The sequence below is a fragment of the Dipodomys merriami genome, unplaced genomic scaffold, assembly GCF_024711535.1.
Source record: "Dipodomys merriami isolate MVZ:Mamm:240054 unplaced genomic scaffold, mDipMer1.0.p SCAF_4, whole genome shotgun sequence".
Classification (NCBI taxonomy): Eukaryota; Metazoa; Chordata; class Mammalia; order Rodentia; family Heteromyidae; genus Dipodomys; species Dipodomys merriami.
This window is the reverse complement of record NW_027205603.1, coordinates 4,828,624-4,854,816: the sequence shown is the minus strand read 5'-3', so window position 1 is coordinate 4,854,816 and position 26,193 is coordinate 4,828,624. Positions and strand designations below refer to the sequence as shown.

Sequence of the window (26,193 nt, the reverse complement as noted above, 5' to 3'; positions counted from 1 at the left end):
AAGAAGTGTGGGGATCAAAGGTGTGTCACGCCATGCCCAGGCTAAAGTTCATGAATTGAGAGCATGCAATTTGATTGTCCTTATGTATATAGAGCCCTGTGAAACCATCAAAAACTCTAGTTCTACAATCCAGGCAGCTCATGTATGCTAGGGTCTATTGGAGGACTACCCCACTCCCCCACCCTGCACCGTTCCCATCCCCCACCATGGCTGCTCACTAACCCTACATGTACATGTATATGTGTGTGTTTGTGTGTGTGTGCATGCACGTGTGTGTGTGTGTGTGTGTGTGTGCATTTGCCTGCACCCCCTGAGGTTTGAAACTGGCCCTACACTGTCTCTGTGTTTTTTTGCTCAAGGCTGGCACTCTGCCACTTGAGCCACAGCTCCACTTCCAGCTTTTTGGTGGTCAGTTGGAGATAAGAATTTCATGGACCTTCCTACATGAGCTGGCTCAAACTTCAATCCTCAGGTCTCAGCCTCTTGAGTAGCTAGGAGTACAGGTGTGATCTCAAGATGCCACTGCATGACCCCCAGATGTTTGAACCGGCTGTGGTCACAGGTGTTAATGGATTTGGGGCAGATTACAGGAATTTTGGGAGACCTTAGGAGGAAAATGAAATGTTTTCATTTGTTGCTTATCCGTGCCTTTCCCCCCTCCCGCCCCCACACGCTCAGCTGGGGTGTTCTGGGTCATGAATGGCACATGGGCTATTGTTCTGGCTGTGAAGGACTGGAGGAGCTCTGAGGACAGCTGTGTGTGGACTCTTGTGAGCCCAGCTCTTGGGGCATGCTTGGCATGGTGGAAGCTTTTGCTTCTTCTTGGGCACTGGGACAGGAAGGCTGGGCAGGAAGAGTCTTAGGATTGGGGCTTTTCTAAGGGAACCAAACCTCAAAATAATGCTGAAGAAGGGTGCTGGCAGGAAGGGCCAGGTTGGAGACAAGAGGGACGTGTATAGCAAATCAGACGCTCCCACAAGAGTTCTCACCCACCCCTCCCCTCCCCCACCTCACCAGGCTTCCAGATTACTGCGTGGACCCCTCCCCCATAGACACACACATTCTTTCTCTCTTCTCACAATGGACTTTGAGCCCCTGGAAAAGCTGCTCCTTGTCTTCCCAGGTTTGTAGACAAATAAACCACAAGAATCCAAAGTGATCCTAAGTTCTCCTGTCCTGTTCTTCAAATGCACAGTGATGGAAGTTTCCTTTCAAGTGCAACAGATAACAGTATGGAAGAGACCAGACATTTTTGTAAGCAGCTCTACTGCAAGGGTGACTTTGTTTGGGGGGGTACACAGCCAGCTTGGAGAAAACACACACACACACACACACACACACACACAAAATCTAGGTTTGGTGTCACACACACACACACACACACACACACACACACAATCTAGGTTTGGTGTCTCACTGGTTGTGATTCCCAGGGTGCCAGGTGCGGGTCTGTGGTGCTCACTGATCACTATGAGGCCACCTGTTCTTGTCAGTGCCCCAGTGGTGATTCAGTCAGAAGGAAAAGGGTGAAAATTAATCAGTTCCTCTGAACCATCCCTGTGCCAATTAAAAAAGCAAAAAGAAAAATAAAGCACCCAAAACAACAGATTGAGTCCAGTTTTCATGAGGAACAGGACATTCTACTTCCAATAACACATCTATGACATTTACCCTCCATTTACACCAGGAGGAAATGAGACGTGTCTTAGCTCACCAGGATTTTTCCTTCCAGAGTTGTTTTAAAAATTAAATAAATAAATAATAGAAGCAACTCAAGGTTGTAAGTTGTATAACATTAAAATTGGATGGTTAATTTTTCAGAAGGTCTGTTGAATGGCAAAGATCTTTTGGGGTCAGATTCTTCTACTGTGTTTTCAGTATCACTCGACATTTGTATTTATTGCTGATCTTTATTTCTTACATTTTTAATATGTTCTGTTTATGAAGTGTTGTAGTGAAGGATCAGGCAATAAACGTGGAATTAGTGATAGAATTCTGAATTAATGGTAGTTTTTTGTTTTTGTGCTGTTACTGAGGCTTGAACTCAGCTTTTTCACTAAAGGCTAGCATTCTACCATGTGAGTCACAGCTCCATTTTCTGGCTTTATGCTGGTTAATTGGAGGTAAGAGTCTCATGGACTGGTCTGTCCAGGCTGACTTCCAAAGCCAATCTCTAGATCTCAGCCTCCTGAGTAGCTAGAATTACACGTGAGCCATGGGTGCCAGCTTAATAGTGCTTTAAAAGGCCTGTAAGTTGTATATTTAACAGCTTCCCTTCCTTTTTGGCCACATTCACTCAATTCACTGATTTAATTCTTCAAAATACACTTAATACTGTGTTTTATGTGTCTAGAGTTTTGGCATTTTGAAGCAAAGAGTTCTGAAGATGGGTTACCCATGACATGGAAGGAAACCCATCACTACTGAATTCAACACTGAAAATGGTTGTTGATAATCTTTACATTATATATGCTAACACGTCCATTGTAAATCTTTTTGTCGTTTTTTTGTAAAAATGCTGTACAGAGAGGTTACCGTTACATGAGCAAGGTAATGAGTACATTTCCTATTGAGCATCGTTGCCTCCTCCTTTGTTTTCCCCCTACCATCCCTTCCCTCCCACCTCCACAACTACACTCCCCCCGCCCCCCGTAAATATTTTTTTTGGGGGGGTCCAGTCGTGGGGCCTGAACTCTGGGCCTGGGCGCTGTCCCTCAGCTCTTCAGCTCAAGGCTAGCACTCTACCACTTGAGGTACAGCGCCACTTCTGGCTTTTTTTTTCGGCTTATGTGGTGCTGAGGAATCGAACCCAGGGCCTTGAGCATGCAAGGCAAGCGCTCTATCACTGAGCCACCTTCCCAGCCCCCCTCCCCCGTAAATATTTTTTAATGCACCTTTATAAAGGTATCTTGCAGCCTTTTTTAGAAAGTGTTTTGGAAGGCAAAACCTTCTTAGCAAAAGAGTTGAACTATTTGGGTTTGGGGGGGGGCGGGGTCTGGTGCATGCTGAGCAGAGCTGTGTCCCCTGACCCATTCTACACTAACTCTGTCCTCAGTTTCACATGGAGCCTCTGAGAGAAGAAAGTGTCTAATGCTGTCTGTAGATTGTGTGTCTACATGTGAAGACAGAAGAAGAGGGCAAGGCCAAGAAGTTCTGAGACTCCATACTGAGAGCTCAGCCTGCCTTTTTTCTAGACCCACCCCCTGCAAGAGGCTTCAGACTTGCTCCACCCCTACCCTGCCCTGCCGGCCTTGAGGATGCTCCCTAGGGAAAGATAGAAATCCAGTGTGAAATCCAGACGTGAACACACCACTCCTGCAGCTGGGTCAGGTGGAACTCCAGGAAGTGGGGAGGAGTGTGGATGTCAGCAAAGCTCTGGGGAGGAGGCTGCCACCTCAACTGCCTCCTCTCAAACCATATATTCTCTTCTTCCACAGAAGACTCCTGGCAGGTTCTGTGAAAGGAGGGAGGTGCTGCCCTCTTGACTTTCTAGAATGTTCTCCCCCTGACCAAAGCTCATACTGTGGAGAGTCCAGACTGAATGCAACTAGAACTGGTTCAGACATTGCCCTCTGATGGGCCATGGGGTCGCATAGGATTGGGGTCTGCGTAGGATTGCATTTGAACTCTACCCTTGCTAGAGTGATCTGAGATACCCTCTGCCCCGTGACCTCCCCCCCCCCAGATAATCTAGTTCAAGGGGTCTCTCAGTCTCTCCCATATATAAAAATGCAGAGGTAGTATGTCAGACTCTTCACAATTATATAATGTCACATCTGTTCATGTCCCTCCTAGGATTGATCCCAGCTTTGAGACAGGACTCAAAAATCTCTTATCCTCCTCCCCAAGATCATGCCTGGGGTCCTGACATGCCCTCTTATATATCATTCACCCAGCCCTCCGGCATGCCCTGCCATGCCAGGCCTATGTCAGAGTGCATACGCGCACGCGTGCGCACACACACACACACACACACACACACACACACACACACGCACGCACGCACGCACGCACGCACACACTCTCTGCATGAACTGATGGGCTTATTTTGTGTCTCTTTTTTCCCCAGCAAGCAGCACCAGTGGGAAGTTATGGCCCCATAGTTAAAGGCACAGAATCCCGGGCCAAACTCACAACCCCACTGGGTGAGATCCAGCCAACCTCTCAGGCAGGAAGCATAGTACACTAATAATGCTGAGCACACATAGAGCTTTCACCTAGAGGCCAGGCATTGTTCTAGGGGCTTCTCTGGTGCAAGTTCAATCCTCCCTACTCTCTGCTCTGATGTGGTATTGAATGCCGCATTCTACTTGCCTGAGGCCACACAGCCAATAATGGGGGCTTAGCACTACCTGGCCCTGGGCCAGGGGAGCACCCCCTATGTGCAGATAGCTGTGGACCTGCAAGACCGTTAGCAGGAACTGACTTGAAGGTGTGCACCTGGCACTTCTTCCTAGGTGCTCTAGAAACACGCGTTCAGGGAGAGCATGTGACACTGAAGAGCACCAGTGTTCTAACAACAGCCCAAACAACATAGTACCGTGATCCTGCCTGAACTCAGGTTCTTGGCCCATGCTGGTTCCCTGAGCCCACCCAACAATTAAGTCCTAAGGAGTTCAGGCAGCTCTGGCTTTTTAAGCCTCCCTTCTGATCCTGAAATGCTGCTGAGGGCTGAACATCACTAATTCAGTACAGACCCCCTGCTGCCCGCTCCACAGCCTCTGGCTCTGAATGAAGCACGCATGTCTGTTTGGAGGAACCAAACTTTCCCGCATCTCAGAGACAGGGGACAATCCTTGACCTTCCTGCAAGTTCATCAGGAAGGCATTTCAGCCAGGTGTTCAGAAAGGAGAGTGGGAGGTGTTTTTTGGCACACATGTTCAAAGGAAGCAACTGAAAGTGTGCAGAAAATTCACACTCATACACACACTCATACAAGAGTTGGACACCGGGCTGGGAAGGTGGCTCAGTGGTAGAGTGCTTGCCTTGCATGCATGAGACCCTGGGTTCGATTCCTCAGCACCACATATGCAAAAAGAGAAAAGCCGGAAGTGGCGCTGTGGCTCAAAGTGGTAGAGCGCTAGCCTTGAGCTGAAGAGCTGAGGGACAGCACCCAGGCCCAGAGTTTAGGCCCCATGACTGGAACAAAAAAAAAAAAAAAAAAAAAAAGAGTTGGACACCAATGGTTGGTTGTCCTGGTCTGATTCTTCACTGGGATAAAGTTTATTTTTCTCATTAATTGTTTGTGTTTTTTTTTTTTTCCCTCACCATTCTCTGACTATAGAAATGAGTCTTGAAACTATGGCCAAGAGATTATCTCCCTCCCCACCCCCACCCCCACCCCACCCTAGTTTTGGCTAAGAAATAAATGAATAAATCCCAAGTTCTTGGCTTGGATGAATTCTGGGTTGCCATCTTGGTGGGTCAGCCTGTGACATCCCCAGAGTGACTCCCACCCAAAGATGGAGACAGGGACAAGGGTAAGGATAGGGGGATGGGGCTTGGAGAGTAATGCAGAGGGAAAGCAGGAAAAATGAACAAGCATTAAGAAACAATCATGGCCCCGTACAGGTGGTTCGTGCCTGTAATTCTTAACTACTCAAGAGGCTGAGATCTGAGGATCACAGTTCAAAGCCAACCTAGGCAAGGAAGTCCATAAGACTCTTATCTCCAATTAGCCAGTGAAAAGGCAAGAATAGAGCCGTGTCTCAAGTGGTAGAGCCCCAACCTTGAGTACAAAAGCATAGGCCCTGAGTTCAAGCCCCAGAACTGGCACAATTGTATGTCAAGAGCTGAATGGTAATTCGCCAGATATCCTCTAATCCACACACTGTTCTAGAACAGCATTCCTTAATGTTCTAGAACGTGATGATACGATATTGCATCCATTTGACAGGAAAGAAACCAATGGTCTGAGAAATGCAATGACTTTGAACATAATTAAAGGACAGTTTATGCAATCAGGATTCTAGTCCTGGACTCTTGATCCTAAAACCTTCCTCCTCTCTGGCAGTCACCCTGATTTTCCAGGCAGTGATCTTATACCCAATTCCCAGCTGGCAGCCAGGAAGAACATTGATAATATTCTCGTCTCATTTTTTTTGTTTGTGCCTTTGTGTAGCTCAGAAGGGTCAGGTGCAAAGTCAGACATCTAGAGTGATTTTTAAAATCAAAATTTGTGATACCAAATGTACACACCTATGCGATCTTGACTGTGACTATACCCATCAGACCTCCCTTTTCTTTTAGCATCTGGTGAGCAGGATGGCCTGATGTGTAAGGTGACAGGGCAGTGGTGACATGCGTGGACATGGAGGTCTGAGCTGGTTCACCAGCAGTAGAACTAGGTTTGGAAGTGGTCTGTGGAGCCCACGTTTATGGGTCTGTTTGTTTGATGGGGATACCAAGCAAATGCTGTACCACCATGCCACATCTACCCTCCCCCCCCCCAGAGCTCTTTCAGAGAAGTGCTGGAAAAAGATATACATACATCCTGCTTCATCTTACTACTCTCACATAAGCATTATGAATCTTTGCCTTCATGGAAAATCAGAGAGGCTGACCAAGGGGGGCTGGGAAAGGAAGCTACACAGACAGCCAAGTCTCTTTGGTGGGATGATGTGTGTGTGTGTGTGTGTGTGTGTGTGTGTGTGTGAGAGAGAGAGAGAGAGAGAGAGAGAGAGAGAGAGAGAGAGAGAGAGAGAGAGAGAGAGAGAGAGAGAGAGAGAGAGACTGATCCCATCTACTCCTTCAGATGAAAGGAGGCGCAAGGAGTGATGACTCTGTTGAAGGAACACTCAGCAGCCAGTGACCTTTGCTATCAGGAGTGTAGCCTATGATGATTGCTGTCATGCAGGCTGACACACGATTATGCATGTGAAGCTCATTAACTACTGCAGAAAGAAGAGTAGCAGGCCACGTGATCATACTCCAGGCCAGGTCACTGCTGAGCTCCAGGGCCAGCACAAGGAGGGTCAGAGGGTCCACTGCATTGCACGCTAAGCATATAATTAAGAATCCTCAAGTTCAGTGTTTCACAGGGCCCTGCAGGCTCTGGTGGATTGAGATGAAATGCTTTGCAAGGCAGAGTCAGAAGCAAAGAGTGGGGGTGCATGCCTTTGCCTCGTCTCTCCTTTTTCTCACGGATGGATACCGTTCCACACCTCTTTACTCCACTTATTAAAGATATTGGAGCCCAGCAGGATCATTGGCAGAAGTGCTGGGCCTCAACTGGGTACATAACTAGAATTGTCCTAATGAAGTAGAGACATTTCCCAGTGGCTGAAGATAACCTCTCTGGGTCAAGCATGGTAATACATGCCTGTAATCCCCACACTTGAGAGGTGAAGGCAGGGAGGGTTGTGAATTTGAGGCCAATGTGAGCTACACAGTGAGACTCTTATCTTGAGCAACCAAAGGCTGGGGCTGGGGCTCAGTGCTAGAGTGCCTGTTTAGCATGTACAACACAGATTGGGTGTGAGTCCCAGGCTGGCAGGAAGGTGGAGTGAGGTGAGGAAGGGGAAGAGGCGTGTTATGGTTGGAATAGGAAACATCTCCCACAGGTTCATGTTTTGAATCATTGGTCATTGACACCATTTCTGAAAACTTGAGGCAGTGAGACTTTACTAGAAGAAGTGGGTCAGTGGAGGCAGGTCTCTGGGAGTCTCTGACCCTGTGACCCCATGGAGTCAGAATCCATCTTTGCTCTAAGTTGTGTCTGTCAGGTGCTTAGTCACGGACACAAGAAAAGTAAAGAATTCCGCACCTCTCACAGGCCTACAAGGCAAGAAGCCGTGTGGGCTTTGGGCGGCCCGTGGACATGATAGAACTCACAACTAGCCGAACTGCCTGGCTTACCGGAGGCCTGAGGGATCAGAAATCAGGTGAACGCTGAGTTTCTTTTTTTTCTTTCAGTCTGAACTCTCCTCTTGTTCTCTTCTGGTCTCCGCCCCATTCATTCTTTCATTCATTCATGGATTCACCCACCCACTTGGTCATTTTGCATGAGGCAAGCCAAGCAGCAATGTCTATGAGACTCTTATCCCCACTAAACTACCAAAAAAAGCCCTAAGTGGAGCTGTGTCTCAAGTGGTAGAGCACTAAGTTGGGGCAAAAAAGGTCAGAGACAGAGCCCAAACCCTGAATTCAAGCCCCAGGATCAACACACACACACACACACACACATACACACACACACACACACACACACACACACACACACACACACACACACACACACACACACACACACACACACACACACACACACACACACACACACACACACACACGGAACACAGACCAAAAGAGCACCTTGTCTAGCCGAGTGTGGCACAGAAGAGCAGACCCTCCACTTTGCTCACCCCCACCCCAGGGGTGTGGGACTTCTGGGGTGCCCTCACAGACCCGCAGAGTCAAAGGCATCTCTGCTTCCTAGCTGGCTGTATCCGCACTTCCCATCCACCTTGTGGTCCAAGGGGCTGCGTCTTGCGGGCTCTGTCTTCAGCTTTCACCCTTCTGAACGTGACCTTTGAAGCAGGCTGCCTCCATCCTTATCAGCGTGAAGGAGCCTGTTTTGCTTTGCCTGAATTGGGACTGACTTTATATTTCTCATGCGGTTTGGCTTCAGGATCAAGATAAAGTGTCAGTGCCAAGCCGTTTAATAATAGCAGACATGAGCATGTGTTTAAAGGCTAATAAAATATTGCCTCCAAAATTTTTGGCCAGATTCAGTCCTGTAAACATTGAACATTCAGTCTCACCCAGAACATCCTGTCGGGTTTCAGGAGATGGTTTTTAAATCTGCTCCAGACACTGGGGAGACGGGGGGGGGGGGGGGGGGGGAGGGGGGGGGGAAGATTGGGGAGAGTGCGCTAGGGGCCTGTGTGTTGGACCTTCAGGGGGCCAGACTAAAAACTATCCCTCACAGAGGTTTTTCTGCTGTTCCCAGACACTGTGCTGTCTCCTCTGTGAACTTCTTAGATATATTTGTGAGAAAATGTTTGCCACTGTGGATGGACTTAGTCTGCTTCATTCATTCATTCAATGGTTGGCAGTACTGGTGTTTGAACTCAGGGTCTTGCACCTTTTATAGACAGGTACTCTACCACTTGAGCCATAGCTCCAGTCCTTTTTTGGATAGGGTCTCATGCTTTTTCTCCAGGACTGACTTAGGACCTGTGATCCTCCTACCTTTGTTTTCTGGTAGCTGGGATTATAGACATGTGCCACCGTGACCAATCCTTTGCCTGATTGTTTTGTCTGCTAATGAAGCCCCTGTGAGTAACCTAGAGAGAATTTCCTCCACAGAACTGAACTCTGTGCAAGGCCAAAAGACAATGTCGCATTATCACAATGTGTAGACTATGTTCCAAGACCCCATCGCTTGCTGAAATCCACCAATAATTCCAAATATCTAAATATATATGTGTGTGATGTTTTATTTCCTTTATATGCATACTTATGATAAAGGGTAATGTCTTGGTTAGGCATAGAGATTAATAACAATAATACAAAAATACAATACTTAAAATGATGTGCCATAATAAAAAGAGGTAAATGTTAACATTTCACTAATAGCATGGATACTAACACAATATCAATACCACTTAGTATTGATGGTAACATTTTCTTGTAATTCATATTGATATTAATACTTCAGACTACTGTTGGTAATAATTAAAGCCACAAGTTAGAGCCATAAAAAAATCCGAAAGCCATAAAAGTGGGGTGGGAGGGTTATAGTAGTTTATCTTATAACTCAATGTTCTTTTATAGACATAGTCTTATTTAAGTTTTTAATCTCCCTGTTTTATACCATTTAAAATTCAGGAAGCCTTCTCTAAATCTTTTGGAAGTGGGTAAAATGTAAGTAAACAATAATGTAAAATTTCTAGCCCAAGAATGAGGATATTACAAATACGGACTTTCCTTGGGTCTAGCTGAGGTTCTTTCGTAGCATCTGTTTATTAGTTCATTAGCATATCAGAAGGGACAGAGGCTGCCTCGCTTACAGGCTTACTTCTCTGACTCATGAAACTGCTCTTTTCAGCCCCACTAGTCTTCCCTTTTTGGGCTCATGGGGACCCATACCTACACACATTTTTTTTCATTACCTTCCCACCCCAGTTAAGAGTACATTTTTAATTGTATCGCAAAAAACAGCAGCAGCAGAGCTGAATGTAGCTCGCCAACAGCTCCTTGCATGATTCTGCCAGAGCTGCCCACGGGGAGAATCCGCTGGGTGGGTGCTTGGGAAACTTCCATATTAAAATGCTGATAAACATTGAAAAGCCAGTGCCGTATCTCCAGGCATATTGCTGGAGCTGGAGAAAGAGAGACTTCTTTTTCTCCCAGCCAGAGCAATATACGGGACAGATGTGAGAGAGTAAATTCTCTAGTGAATGAAGCAGGTATTATATCACAAGAACTGAGATCAGCAAGGGCAAGGCTACTCATGCAAGTTTAAGGGAAGATGTCTGTTTTCTGTTCATGATGACGTTCATGATCCCCAAGATAAAGAGGATTACTCACTCAAAAGAGGATTCTTCTGTGCATGCTAGTACTGGGGCTTGAACTCAGGGCCGTGGTGCCATTTCTTAGCTTTATCAGTCAAGGATGGAACTCTACTGCTTGAGCTGCAGCTCCACTTCCGGATTTTTGGGTGGTTAATTGGAGAATAAGAGACTCATGAACTTTTCTGCCCAGACTGGCTTTGAACCACAATCCTCAGCTCTTGGCCTCCTGAGTAGCTAGGATTACAGGCGTGAGCCACAGGAGCCCAGTTCCAGGAAAGGATTTTGATCTCATCAGAGAAGGTCCTTATAATGTTTATAGGGATTCAGTTGAAGGAGAAAAGGGGAGCTCACTTTTACTGACTATTTACTGAGTACTGAGTCCTCATAATAACCCTATGTGATTGATGTTATTGTTCCAATATTTCCAAGTGAAGGTAGAGTCTAATTGAGTGTACTTCAGAAGTTAGGATCCCAGCCCTTTGGTCTGTTTACAAATTCACAGCCCAGGTTTCACTAAAAGGGTACTTACATTTTAAGAGAAATTTTAGTACCATATTATCTTTAACCCCTTAGAAGCCCAGCCTCTCTCAGCACTGGACAGAGGGCTAGTGTCTCTTTCAATATGGCACCAACAAAGCAAGATTCTCAGCATACCAGCCATATCCGAAGCAGAGAACAGAAAGTGTCACCTGCTTCTGTCTATTACACTGGAAAGGTAGCTTACAACCTACCTGCCCCACCTCATTTACTCTTCTCCTCTGCCCTGATGCTACACAAGCCCTTCCAAAACAAAATCCTAAAAACTGCTAGGTGCATGGTTTGCAATTTAAATGCATGATTCAGACATCTGAATTTTGTCTAAGACTTGATGATCTTTGTGAGCCAGAGAGCCTGTTTCCAAACTCCAATTTCAATGGCTTCTCTTTACCTCAGCCTACTTGGACCACACACTTCTCTACTTTGCCTGGAGATCAAACAAATGAAATGATCTTGTGGACAATGTCAGAAAGCCTCCAAGTTTGAAGTGGTCCATCTGGCCAACTAGCAGAGTAACACATCTGCCAATGGATTTTTTTGATCTTGGAGAACTTTTTCACTTTTCTGTGATTATAGGCGGACTACATTCCCAGATACTCCTTGGAAGACAAGACAGTGTCAGATGAAATATGTAGGATAAACATCTTTAATAAAACAAATGAAGGAAGTGGCAGACCAGATGTCTGTAGAAGAGGAGTCTTGGAATTCCAAGAAAATAAAACTCAGTTTAATCTTCATTTTGGCCAGAGATAGTTCAGAATTTAGACTGCAGATTTGATAGCCTTGTCCTACAAGACTTTGTGTCTCCCTTCACTTAAGCAGTGCCATTGTTGACTATTGTAGAAGGCCTGCCTTAACTCCTCCTGACAGTGCCCTGAGCAGCCTGGAGTCTAGGGTTTGCGCTGTGAATTGGAGGCACTCTCTAATGAACACCTGCCTACCTCCCAGAGTCCCCAGAGGGGGGAATCCTGAATAAAACAGATTCCCCAGTCGGCTGGCAGAGCACTTTGCATTTTTAGAGGAGCAATAATTATCTACGCCTGTCAAAGCCTTCCCATTGGGCATCATTCAAATGCATGGATGGAAAAGACTCTTTCAAAACAATCTTAGCCTCAACTTTTCTAAGGACTCAAAGACCAAGCTGCACCTTAGAAGACTATCGGAAAAACTGTGTAAGGAGGGAAGGAAGAGATCCACGGAATTAAGATAAAAAGGAGAAGGGAAAGGGGAAGAGCTAGGAAACTTTTGAAGGTCCCTAACTCTGGGTGAAAATGTCAGACTGTCTCAGGAGAGATGGATGCACAAAAGAGAGAGGATTAAAGATGCGAATGCCACTTGGGCTGTAGGTGGAGGGAGGAGAAGGCCAGGCAGGAGGAAGTCAGGCAGCACATGAATACAGGAATTACGGGCAGGATCACAGGCACCTTCATAATGCTTGGAGGTGTGTGATCTGCTGCAAACCCCAAGACTCCATCAGTGCATGTGACCCACTGCAAACCCCAAGACTCCATCAGTGCATGTGACCTGACCCCATCTAGCTGTCCAGTGCTTGAGGTCTTTTCAGTGCTAGCTGTAAAAGTTTGGCCAAGTACTTCTCTCCGTGTGCCTTAGTTCCCTCTTGTGTGGAATGGGATGACCTCACATCTCCTTCACAGATGTTGGGATTGACATCTGTGAAGGATAACCAAGTAAGCCCCAGCTCAGCACCCAGTGCAGGCTCAGTGATCAGTCATAGTCATGACTCTGTGGAGCTGGCATACTGCTGTGGGCCTCAAAGCTGGAGGTAAAGGCTATGAAGTCAGGTTCTAGCTAAAACAGGACTGGCAGGACCAGCTCGCTACTTGGCCCTAGGTTCCCTGGGGTACCCCCTACCTATTCTGGGGTCTCAAACTCCATGGTTCTTCCCATCTGCAGACTGACTGGAGTCTGTCCCCTGTCACAGAATCCATGGCTCTGCTGGAGTGGGCAGGAAGGAACTGAGACTCCCTGGATAATCAAGAGAGAGCTCTAAGAAGGGGGGGCGGGATGCCGGATCTGTGTATCACCACACAGAATCAGCACATGATGACCTCATCCTCCCCCTTCCCCCTCCTTCCCCTCCCCAGGAATCAGGGACAGCCAATGAGCACTCTCAGGGCTTATAGCAGAGCCCCCAGGGTGAGCAGGCAGGAGCACCATAACAGACAGCTGCTCAGACAGCTTGTGCTCCAGGCTGCTCCTTCTGTCTAGGGTGAAGAACCACACTGGCTCCATCATAGGCTTCTGTCCTCTCCAGGACCACCCCTTTGTACCATCTTACAGCTTGGGCCACTACCAAAGGACAAGAGTCACCCAGCCATCAGGTCTCAGGATCGCCAGGAAGAGGGGTCAAGCAGGCAGTGCCCAGCACAGGGAGCCTTCACTATGTGTCCTGGTGGCCGTGATCTGTCCCCTGTCAGCCTAGCAGTCACTGCAATCCTCAGAGCGGCAAGTGACTAATCAAGATTACCCTTGGGATGGGGGGAAAGCTGAGACGCTTGAGCCTTGGGCATGATTGATACCTCCACAGCACAGATGGAGCCATTTGATAGTTGCTGTTTGGTGGTTTCATTTTTTTGCCAGTCCTGGGGTTTGAACTCAGGGCCTGGACACCATGCCTGAGCTCTTTTACTCAAAGCTAGTACACGACCAGTTGAGCCACAGCTCTACTTCTGGCTTTTTAGTGGTTCATTGGAGGTAAGAGTCTCACAGACTATGTTCCTCAGATCTCAGCCTCTTGAGTAGCTGGGATTACAGGTGTGATCCACCAGCACCTGGCTGTTGTTGTATAATACAGTTAATTCAGAACTGGAAATTTTTCTTATTTAGCGTCTGAGATGGAGCCAGGCACTGGTGGCTTACCCCTGTCACCCCGAATACTTGGCCAACATTGTTTGGTGTGCCCTTGAGATGCCAAGAGTGGTGGGAGCGGCGCAGGAAGATGACCCAGTATGCTCCCTTCTCTGCTGTAAGTGCTGGTAGCCAGGTCTCTAGGCCCAATTAACATTGAAAGGATGACCAGTTCTACCAGAAGCAATCGCACAAAGCACAGCGCATTCATTTGCAAGGAAATTTCCTGCCTAGATAAAAAGAATACAACTGGGCCATGGTGGCTCCAGCCTGTAATCCTGGCTACTCAGAAGGTAGAGATGGTAGGTCATGGTTCAAGCCAGTCAGGGCAAAAACATTTGCAAGACTCCATGTCAACCAATGGCTGGGCACCATGGTACACACCTGTGATCCTAGCACAATGTCTGTGTACAGTGGTATACACCTGTTATTCCCAGTGATGCCACTTGCATGGTTCCCACCCAAGGCCAGTGACTCCGAAGAGATCATCTGTAACTGACCTAAGTAAGGCTGGTCTTACTCCTGTTGGTGTTCTGACTCCTGTGCAACTTCTCTGGGCTCCAGGCTGCCTTCCTGGCCTTGCTCCCACCACAGTCCCTGGGAAGCAGCACAGATGTTTACAGCAGGAGTAACTGGTAAATTATAATCAGCAGGATTGTATAAACATCCCTTGAAAGTGTGTAAAAGCAGAGAGCTTTCTGCTTACCCAGCAACTTGCTCTAAATGAGGGTAAGGAACATTGGGCAGAATGGAGTTCATTAATCACCATCATGTCAAGGTGGGATATTGTCTTAGTTTGCAAGATCAGGAAATTGAGATGCCAGCACCCAAGATGGGTTTTAAGCAACTTTTACAGAGACTGAAGGAAGTCGGGGTGGGTGAGGTCAGTTGGGATGAAGTCTCAATAGACGATCAAGCTGTTTGTTTCCCACACCGGCTTCCATCTTGATTATGGAAACAGCCACTATCCAGCCTGTCACCTTGACAATGGAATGCCTCATGTGACTTTTCTAGGAGATCTGGGAGCTGTAACCTTCACATCTCCTCAACACTGCTTTGATCTCTTTATATGTACATCATGGCTGGTCGAGGTGGTGTCTGTAATCTATAATAACATGTTGTACATAGTACAGAGAGCACTTTTTTCAAGATGATTAACAAAGGATCTTCCATATAGCTACTGTTCTTGAAAAACAGTTCATGCCAGAGAACCAAGTTTTCTCCAGTGGTGTTACTATTGCCCAGAGAACTGTCAGCTCAAAACTTGCTTTCTTACTGTCAGAGTTCCAATGTGATGGTGGCAGGCACAATCCGAGAGACACAACTCCATGAACAAACCAGTCAAAAGTCATAACTGGTACCCATAACTGGTGAATCTTGGCTTATTGTGTCATTTCTAGTGCCATGTAATCACAAAGACCTTATTTTATACCCTCATATGAACACGCACACTAACCCAATTCAAAATACTGATGTATAAATCCAGAAGGTCAGTGTATTAGTTTAGGTTGAGCAGTATAACCCTCCTCTCAGTCAGAGTCCCCACAAGACATGACCCTTCACCTTTCACCCAGGAAGCAGAATGCCAGAGGGATGTTATCCACGTGGGCTTTGAGAAAACCAGTCAGAGTTAGCTCTTTGTGTGTTTTCCTTTTTTCTTTTTTAAAAATTAGGATAAAATATTCCTAATATAAAGTTAACACTCTTTCCAAAACTGTCAGCATCACAAACAGAAATTCTATAACCATTAGGTAACACCCATTCTCTTGGCTCTATGAAATTGTTTGTAGTGGGATGATGTAGTCTGTATCTTCCATTACTACAATATCTTCCAGTTCACCAGCGTTGTAGCATGTGTCAGAATGTTATTCCTTATTGAAGCTGAGGTAGTATTCCTTTGTGTGTCCAGATCTTGTTCTAAATTCTGCTGTGCTGAGTCTGGGGCAGCCCACCGGCATCTCTGAGAATCTCCATTGGCAGAGGATGACTGTATCTTAAGTGATAATGAGGTGATCCATTGATCTTTCTCAGCACCATACTTGAATGTAGTAATGCATCAGTGAGCTCCTGGAAGGCTTGGAGAGGTAGAGGAGGGTTGAAAGTAGTATGATCAGCCTCCCTTTCTGCTCTTTAAAAACACCTTATCTCGCTAAGTTCTCAATGCCTATTAGCCAAGGTTCTGTTTCCTGACCCCTAACCTTACCATTTCTAACCTAGTACCTTCCATTCACCCGCTCCCCATCCTCCACTAAATCATATAGAGATAAATTGTACCCTAGGAATATTCCTTTTCCTCTTGGGTTGGTATCTTGAGGTGTGAGCTTAGAAGTTGAACTCCCAAAGAGAAAGAAATCTTCTATCTGTAATTCCCAACTTTGAGATTAGTCCCTCACCATCATTCCCATGAACCCTAGTATTCACCTTACAGTTTCACCTCACTTTATGATACCCATCTCAGTCACTCACTCTCCTCCTCGCTAGACATGACTTCAGGTAACTTTTGACATTTGTAAACCGTCAGGATGGACGGTTGTGAGTGTAAGAACATTTACCACCAAGGATGCTGAGTCTGACACAAGCTTCAAGAGCTAATCCAAAAGGTTATCCAAGAAAACATCTTTTAAGACAAGGTTTCATTTGTGTAACCTAGGCTGGCCTTGAACTCTCGATCCTCTTGCCTCAGCCCTCTGTGTGCTGGGATTACAAACATGCACTACCACATCTGGCTCTCCATGTTTAAAGCACTCGTAAGCATCATAGAAATAGGATCACCTTGAAAGGGATGGAAATCATTTGGACAAATAAGTTGCAGTGCATTTTACAAACAGCCAACCTGCCTGACAGTACTGAAATACTCCATGCTTTGAAACTGGGCAGCCCAACACCGGGCCTGGGAGGAAGTCACATTGACAGCTGGCTGCAAGAGCCCACAAGAATCAGCAGTTGCTCAGAGCTTCAAGAGTCCCTTTCATTTTTTTTGTCTTCTTAATTCATCAGTGATATTTTGCAATGAAGTTTGTATTCCTCATCTTGTTCTCTAGGGTAGAATTTCTTCTCTAAATGAAGGAGGCTGTGATATAAAATCTTGAATTCCCAGTTGGTTCAGAGATTTGATTGGGAGGGGGGGTTGTTTGGTTGGTTGGTTTTATTTTACTTTTTCAAAAGGTAGTGGGAATGAATGTATAGATGGCGCTGGTTTATCAAGATGGGTTCTGCCATTACTTCCACCTTCCAAGAAGAAGTGCCGCCATAGCTTCAAAGCCAAGGCTCAATTCTCCTAGTGAATTGTGGTCATTGAGGGAGAGAGAGTGAAGACAGCAAAAGGGAAACAGCTGCTAAATCTTGCACACTCCCTAGAACTGTTCAACTGTTCCCTCCCTATGTGATGGGCAATCTCATTGGCCAGCTCAGAATGGAAAATACTGATGTTAGCCAAGTGTGGTGGCACATACATGTAATCCTACCATTGCTGGAGGGGTGGGGGTGGAACTGAGGCAGGAAGACCATAGCTTCAAGGCTAACCTGGGCTATATAAACAAGGCAATCTAAGAAAAAAGATACTGGTGGAAAAATGCTTAAAACAGTGCCTGAAGAAAATAGACCAGGCTTGCTATGGTTCGACTTAGGATTTTATCTGTTCACAAGGGTGCAAAATCAATATGCATCCAGTAGAAAAGTTGGATCTTTTCCCTGAGCTAGTATTAAAGGTCCTTTCTCAAGGATGCTATGTGATGACAGCAGTTCCTAGTCAACCACAAGGAGACCAGAAAATAGCTGACACTCTATAGTTGATGGTGTTGCTAATTCTGATGTTTGGTAGATAAAGTGGATGGATTTATTTACTTTTTTTTTTGTTTGGCTGGTTTTGGGTGGCACTGAGGATTAAACTCAGAACCTCATGCCCTGAGGCACTCTACCCCTCTGAGCCATGCCTCCAGTCTGACTTTTTGCTGGTTATTTTAGAGACAGAGTCTCAAAGACTTTTCTGTCTAGGCTACATTTTAATCACAATCCTTAGTATCTCAGCGCTTTGAGTACTAGGATTATAAGCATGAGCCACTGGGACCTGGCATAAGTTATTTATTTTTTTACATAACACCATTTTTAACTTTGGTTGGTTTATTGGAAGGAAACCATAGCATAAATATGGAGCATCTGTCTGTGTTTGTTAAATATATTTTGTTAAGTAAGGCATCTTCCTATCAATGCAACCTAAATTGTGGAGAAAGGAAGTTACTGGGTTTGACATCTCTGCCAAAGAGCAAGTACTATTTGTTGATTTAACAAAATTGCTAGGAAATGAGACAGAGTCTCTATCAGCAGACTCTAACCCTTCACTCAGCTGCTGGCTCCCTGGTATCCTATCCTTGTTCCCTGGTAGCTTATTCCTTTTTGGCTTCTAGAACTCATTTGCATTGATGTACAGGGCTTGCACTTGGAGACATTCCATTGACCAGTGATGGAAATTTGCGCTTGCCTCTTTAGGGGGAGAAGTAACCTCTCCTCACTTAACCCTTTCCCTCTTGTGTTCTTTCCCTAGCCCAAGCTTTTGGCCAAGGAGCTTCTGGACCTCGTGGCTTCTCATTTCAACCTGAAGGAGAAGGAATACTTTGGAATTGCATTCACAGATGAGACGTAAGTGCTGCCCAAAGCCCGCAGACCCTGAATGGGACAGAGCCAAGCCTCACACTGAGCTGTGTCCACCGTGAGAAGTGAAGTCAGCTGCAGGCCACTTGGGTCCCATGGTGTGGGGTCAGTCCAAGTTCATCATCAGAGTTTCCAAAGTCTTGTGACCGTGGCTGGAACAGACAAAGGATATAATTAGGGTGGTACTAATATTAGGAGGTAATATTTGTAGGTAAACTCATAATCAAATAGGCTCATGTTGAGATTAAAAAAAAAAAGGCTGGCTTTTTTTTGGGGGGGTGGTTGTTGTTGTTTTTTTTTAAGTGGATCTGCCAAGGTTTGGTTTTCATTAAAGTTAAATGAAAAACTTCTGGAAATTAAACATTTCTCTCCAGTATTGGAATAACAGGAAGTAAAGTTGATGATAAGTTCAAAATGAAAGCTAACTGGGCCAGTCTCTGTTTGAGCTGGAATAGAATACAAGTCAAAAATTGACATCACTCATTTGATTAAAAATATGTTTGTGCTGGGCACTGGTGCCTCATGCCTGTAATCCTAGCTACTCAGGAGGCTGAGATCTGAGGATGGAGGTTAGAAGCCATCCCAGGCAGACAAATCCGAGAGACTCTTCTCTCCAAAAGCGGAGGTGTTGCTCAAGTGGTAGAATGTCAGCCATGAGTGAAAAAGCTAAGGGAGAGTATGAGGCCATGAGTTAAAGCCCTCTACAGCACGCGCGCGTGCGCGCGCGCACACACACACACACACACACACGTATTTGCTTTCAACAGTCTCTCATTCTGGCTCAACAAAGTGGTATTTCCCAATACAAGGAATATCTTGATTCAATTTCTGGCTTTTAATTTTTTCTAATCAAAGAGAACTGTGACTGTCTGCCAAAACTCTTAGATAAGGATAAGGTGGGGTCTGGGCAGGAGATCAGGGGAGAGTCCACACCAGCATGTGTGCAGCCCAGGGTTCAATCCCCAGCCCTGGAAATAGAAAATCCTTTGTAAATAGTAAATCCTTTGTAGTTCTTTTTCCTCAGTGTCCTTACATGCACACATGCCTTTCCAAATTCTTAGAGCTGTGAAAATAGCTTCCTAAAATGCTCATAGTTTGGAATGACGGTAGTGAGGGGCACAGCAATGGGAGAAGGGGGGCTTAGGCCACCCCCTCCCCCAAACCAAGTAGGACCACAGAGGTAGGACCAACTCTGAATCTCTGCTGATCAGCAAGAGAATGCCCGTCTGTGACTCTTAGTCTTGGGGACACTGCAAATGGACAAAGTGGTCAGATGATTTATTATACAGAGAGAATCACGGAATAAAAGGGAATGTAAGGGGTTGGGAAGTTGGCTCAGTGGTAGAGTGCTTGCCTTGCATGCATGAGGCCCTGGGTTCGATTCCTCAGCACCACATAAGCAGAAAAAAAAAGCCAGAAGTGGCACTGTGGCTCAAGTGGTAGAGCGCTAGCCTTGAGCTGAGGGACAGCGCCCAGGCCCAGAGTTCAGGCCCCACGACCGGACAAAAAAAAAAAAAGAGAGCCGGGCGCTGGTGGCTCACGCCTGTAATCCTAGCTACTCAGGAGGCTGACCAGCCCGGACAGGAAAGATCGTGAGACTCCTATCTCCAATAAACCACCAGAAAACCGGAAGTGGCACTGTAGCTCAAGTGGTAGAGCGCTCGCCTTGAGCTGAAGAGCTGAGGGACAGCGCCCAGGCCCAGAGTTCAAGCCCCACGACCGACAGAAAAAAAAAAAAAGAGAATGTAAGTTGAAGCTATACTAGACAACTTGGAATATATTGTCACCCTATGGACATGTGACCTTTTGGGGGCAGTGGTGGGTTCAGAAGTGGGTGAAAGGAGCAAAGTCATATGTCCAAGGCCAGCCCCCTGAGCTGACACCCCTAAGGCCTCTCCCCCCCACCTTAGATAGGGGCACACAGGAAGATGCCCTTCAGGTGTCTAGAGCACCCCCTGGAGGTAGAGCTGGGTCAGCACAGCTGTAAGAAGAGCAAGCAGGATGGTAATAAAGGCACCCAGCAGGAAATAAAGAAAAACTGCCCTTAAACAACTTCACATCTAGAACAATTACCTTCTCAAATGCCAATGTTTTCTACCCTTTCTCTTGAGTCCCACCGTAATGCCCTTAATTGCTCTCTGTGCTGTTCTTCATGATTGGAAGGAAACCGTAAGTTTCAGTGAATCATGTCCCCATTGTTCCCATTTCCCAAGCAGAGTTACTCAACCCAAGGAGTCCATGAATTCTACACGAGGCCTAGTTTGACTTCCCTTTTGAATCAACAGGATTCAAAGGTAACATGTTACCTTGGGCCAAAGAGGAAATCCTGCGTGCTCTGATTTCAGACTCCTCCCAACTGTTGGCCAGAAGTAATCAGTGGCAAGACGGAGAGCCAGTCTTCTCCCAAGGGAAATGGGTGCATGTCCACGCACGCATGCAGGTCAGGCTTGCACGAGGTTGGCAGAGGAACAAAACTCTCCTGTCACAGTCCAGAGAACTCACAGCCTCTTTCATCACTCCCCTCCCCTCCCCTCCTCCCTCTCCCCTCCCCCAAAGCTATAGTGCAAATGACAGGAATGCTCCATGACACTCAGCTATTAGTGGAGAAGGGGTTCTCACATAGCTGACCTCTAGCCATAATCCTCCCCATCTGAGCCTCTTCAGTAGCTAGGATTATAGGTGTGAGCCACCCCTCATCTGGCTTTATTTAATGTAGTAACTTTTAATTTTGAAATAGACTTGCAAAGATGGTGGTTTCACCAGCTTCCCCAAATGCCAGCATCTGATGCACCATGTCACATTTATCAAAACGAAGACATTCACGTGGGTGGTAAACTAATTAAAACACAGATTTGAACCATTTCCTATGAATGCCTTTTTGTCTGTTCCAGGATTCCATTGCATTCTGCCTCCTTTTATTATTATTTTTTAACTAATTCTGTCCAAATAAAAGGAGATACAGGTGGCCTATTATCTAGCAATAACTCAGTCATGTGATCAAGGTTCAATCAAGGACATCTGGGCCACCTTTAAAACATTCAGTGTTTCAAAGTTAAGTAAGAACATACAATGTTTTGAGCCAAGTAAGAGCCTTCTGTAAATCCCATCTCAAGATACTGATTTACGCAGTTAGAGTCATGGTTCTCAACACTGACTTCACATTGGAGCACCTAGAATACCATATGAAAAGTCATTGTCCCCTGGGTGCCACTGGCTCATGTCTGTAATCCTAGCCATTAAGGTGGCTGAGACTCAGATCACAGTTTGAAGTCAGCCCAGCAAGAAAAGTCCATGAAACTCCATCTCCAAAATAACCAGCAAAAAGCCAGGCTGAAGGGTTAGCTTAAGTGGTAGTGTGCTAATTCAGCAAGAAAATTAGTGAGCCTGAGGCCTTGAGTTCAAAACCCAGTCAGGGGAGAAAAACAAAAAGCCAATGCCTGGGACTTCCTCCTAGAAGTTCTGATTAAATTGCCCCATATGTGGCCTAAGAGTTGGGAGTTTTCAAAGCTACCTCAGGTAGTTCTAATGTAGCCAAATTTACAAACCTTGGTCCAGAGAGAAAAAAAAGTGTAAGTTTCTTCTGCTTCATTCCTCCAGATCTAAGGAGAAAACTTGACTCCACTTCAACCTTGCATTGGAAGGGGAGAAGGGGGGACTTAGAGGGAGGGGTCAGTGCTATCAGTGTCTCGGGACCTGCAAGATTGTACACAACTCTAAAGTTCAGGCTTTGTGGAAGTGGTGCTGTAGCTCAAGCAGTAGAGCGCTCGCCTTGAGCTGAAGAGCTGAGGGACAGTGCTTAGGCCCAGAGTTCAAGCCCCACAACTGACCAAAAAAAAAAAGTATACCAGGCTTTGTGAACCCATGCATACAACTAGCATAGCCAAGGTTTCCATTTCTCAGCAGTTAGAAAAAGTCATTTTTCTTTTTCTTTTATTATTTATCTATTTTTTTTATGAGACAAGGTCTCACTGCATAGCCCAAACTAGATTAAAACGAATGCTGGGATTACAGGCATGAGCCACTGTGTCCAACCTACATTTTATTTTTGAAGTCTTCCCATTGCTATCTTAATTGCTGTTTTAATTGTTTAAATTCTTGGCTGGACAAGGTCAAAGGAGCCCACTTGCAAAAGCCATAATCAGAATTTTAGACTTGTCCGTAAATATAACATATCTCAAACTGGAATAGTGATTGCTGTACTTCACTTAAATTTTAATCTTAATCCCCTGTCAGGTATTTTATGCATTGCTCATTAAATGATATAGATGAGGGAACTTTTAAGATATATCAAAAAAACTTGGCCATTGTTACATATTTTAAAAATCAAGTGTAGTTGGAACACATTTTTAGGTCCCAGTTAAGAAGATGAGTAGTTCTTATCCTATTATTTCATCCCAAACCCCTTTGAAATTTGTTAAGAGCTTACGCTCCTTCTCTTCCACTAAAGTTTATGTACAAGGCTTTTGCTCAAAGTTGTAGAAAGGTCACAGAGACCCAAACACCAGGGTCATCGTCTGAGTGCCCTGAAACTAACCAGGTAGGGATTTTTTTAGCATCCTGTGTCTTCATTAATTAAATCCCTTGGTTGGTATTCTTTGGGGGCTGAATTGAAGGAAATCACTGAAACTCAAAATGGCCAGGCTTTTTGGAAGCTGATCTATACACTCCCACCAGGAAGGCTGGCTCCTGGGAGTATGTCTTTGTGTCCCTGAGGGACTAGAACTTGGGGGTCATCAGCTGAGGCCCCCACAAAGGCTCTATTTGATGAGCATTGCCAGCCGCAGGCTTAGCTACCATTTTCTACCATGTTCTAATTGTGGTAGGAAGACCCAGCAGCAGCAATCATGGGAATAGAGTTTATTTAGAAATGGGCTTAGCGTTTCTAGTCATTAACACTTGGCTGGTGGGACAGGAGAACATGAATGGTCCCAACTTCTGCCTCGGTCAGCCCAGCAGGTGAACTTGATGTATGGCTGACCCCATGTCCCCTCCCTGCACCTCAGGAAAGAGTGCTGCACCATTAGACATCACTGCGAACAGCATCAGCACCTTATATTTAGTAATCCGAGGAGATCTGGACATATCTCTTCCTGTGTGTAGTGAAGATGAATCAAGGCGAATGGCACCAACCGAGGAGGAATGGGAATGATCTTGGATTCCTCTTCCATCTTTCTGTCCCAGTGCCACACTATTGAGAGAGCTTGAGTCCTCCATAGATGAGCAGAGTGAACTCTTCATGTCAGATTTTTTTTTGGTGGCAATTGTGGGGCTTACTTAGGGTCTAGGTGTTGTCCCTAAGCTTCTTTTGCTCGAGGCTAGTGCTCTACTACCTAAACCACAGCTCCACTTCCAGCTTTTTTTAGTAGTTTATTAGATATTAGAGCCTCATGGACTTTCCTGCCTGGCTGGCTTTGAACTGCAATCCTCCGATCTCTGCCTCCTGAGTAGCTAGGATTATCAGCGCCCAGTTAGGATCCTTTGTTTCAGACAGGAACAGTGTTTACACTTGGTGTCAGCTTCTGAACCTACAAGAATATGAATCTATGGGGCACAATGTAAGAGAATTTATTCTGAGTAAATATGGAATTCACTTCAGATTCACTGCTAACCACTGGAGATCAGAAATAACTGACCTTTGCCCCACCGCCCCCCTCCTTGTTGAGTCTATGTTTATAGTTTAGGAAATAATTAATAAAACATAGTGTAGGAGGGGTTATAATAAAAACATGGCATGAACTGAAGATAACACAGTAGAACAAATAACGCCTCCAGAATGAAAAACTTAAAGCCAGGAATTTCAGTTGGTCTGCAGAGCCCATGATTTAGAAATAGTGTCTCCCTGCTACATACCCTGCCTTAACCATTCTCTGGGATTTGAAGCTAAATCGGGATCCCTGAGCCATTGTTGATGAGCCTGGGCATCATGTGGAATAAAGGACACTAAACAGTTAAACATCCTAACATCCGGTGATAACCTGTAAGAATTTCACAGCCTTATTTTGGCTTTCCCCAAAATAGCCTGGCTACAAGAATATCCTCCTAGAGGCTCAACATGCAGTCCTCTCTCCTTGAGTCCTAAGAAGAGATTGGTTCAGACAGATGCATCCCACCTGCACCTCCACTAACCCTCCACAAAGCTCTCCCTGAGGCTGTCTATCGAAGGAACCAACACTTGAACCAAAAAACAAAGCAAAACATAAAAAATCCATTTGTAGTATGTGTCCGAACCCAAAGCAATCTGTTAAATAAATGCATTCAATTTCTGTTGCCCTAAAGCAATTGCACATTTACTACAGACCCAATAGTCTGACCTCCTGCCTCAGTAAACCAAGGAGGCTGTCACTTGCCCAGCTTTAAAGATGGTTATCAGTGAGCACTAATGAAAATGCCTTTGAGTGTCTGTGGGCTAGCGGCCTTTTGTTGTTTTGGCCTGGTGATTGGCAGAGACACTAATGTGCATGGTCAAATGAAAACCATCAATGGCAGCCATGAAATGAAGGCAGGCACCAGGTTCTCTTATTTCCGCTACACACAGGAAATGCTTCTTTGACCTTTGTTCCTCATCTGGGATTTGAGGGAGGCACTTGATGTCAGGATTGAAAAGTGTTACGTAGGATGGGGGGAAGTTTTGGCTCCAGTGATAAGAATTGTGGCTTCCTACCTAATAAAATGAGCAAAAAATAAATGAATTTTATTACGTCTTACTACAAGCAGAACCAGTGGCTTCAGAATTCTGGTTTCTGTTTTACTTTTGGCTTTTGCCCAGATACTAGCAGTTACCCCAAGGGACTTGAGAGTCAGTTACTTGTCCTTTTTGTCTCTGCCCTTGAGACTGTCACAGCTCATAAATGGAGGAGTCACTTCCTTCCTCCTGAGCATCCGAGTACTCTGGGCGTGGGCCTTGCCTCTCCATCAGAGCCACACAAGTGTATGTGTCACACAATCATCCCAGGACTGAAGTGGAAGGAAGAAATGGGAAGTAAGGAAGGCCATTTCTCCTCAAAAGCTAGCTATTGGAGCTTAGAGCTATTCTTGCCTCCTTGATCTGATTCCCGGTCATTTTTGTATATTTATTTTTAGCCATTCAATTGCCTAACAAAGATTAAACCAACACACATCCAGGAACAAAGGAATTTCCAGTTAAATGAGTTCATTTGCAGCCAAATTTGGTAGCACACACCCTTATGCCCAGCACTCATGAAGCTTAGGCTGGAGGTTTGAGACTCTGAAGCCAGCCTTGGCAAGAGCGTGAGACCCTGTCTCAATTTATTTGCTGAATTTTTTTTTTTTTTTTTTTTTTTTTTTTGTCGGTCATGGGGCTTGAACTCTGGGCCTGGGCGCTGTCCTTCAGCTCTTCAGCTCAAGGCTAGCACTCTACCATTAGAGCCACAGTGCCACTTTTGGTTTTCTGGTGGTTAATTGGAGATGAGTCTCGCAGACTTTCCTGCCCAGGCTGGCTTTGAACCGCAGTCCTCAGATCTCAGCCTCCTGAGTAGCTAGGATTACAGGCGTGAGCCACTAGCACCCAACTAAAAATGTCATTCTTTAAGGAGGTTTGTTATGGGAGTACAGTGAAGGAATCAACCTACAGATCTGTCCTTTACCAATGTGGTTGGAGGAGGAT

The 26,193-nt window shown here is 45.6% G+C and overlaps 1 protein-coding gene across 8 annotated transcripts in view; it reads left to right on the top strand.

The window, feature by feature from the left end:
* Frmd4a (FERM domain containing 4A) overlaps window positions 1–26,193 on the top strand; it is a 526,608-nt gene that overhangs the window by 373,145 nt on the left and 127,270 nt on the right. For all 8 annotated transcript variants that reach the window (XM_069990391.1, XM_069990392.1, XM_069990393.1 and 5 more), the window contains one exon: window positions 18,463–18,557. In XM_069990391.1, coding sequence (XP_069846492.1) covers window positions 18,463–18,557 — 95 coding nt within the window. The remainder of the gene's footprint in view (window positions 1–18,462; window positions 18,558–26,193) is intronic.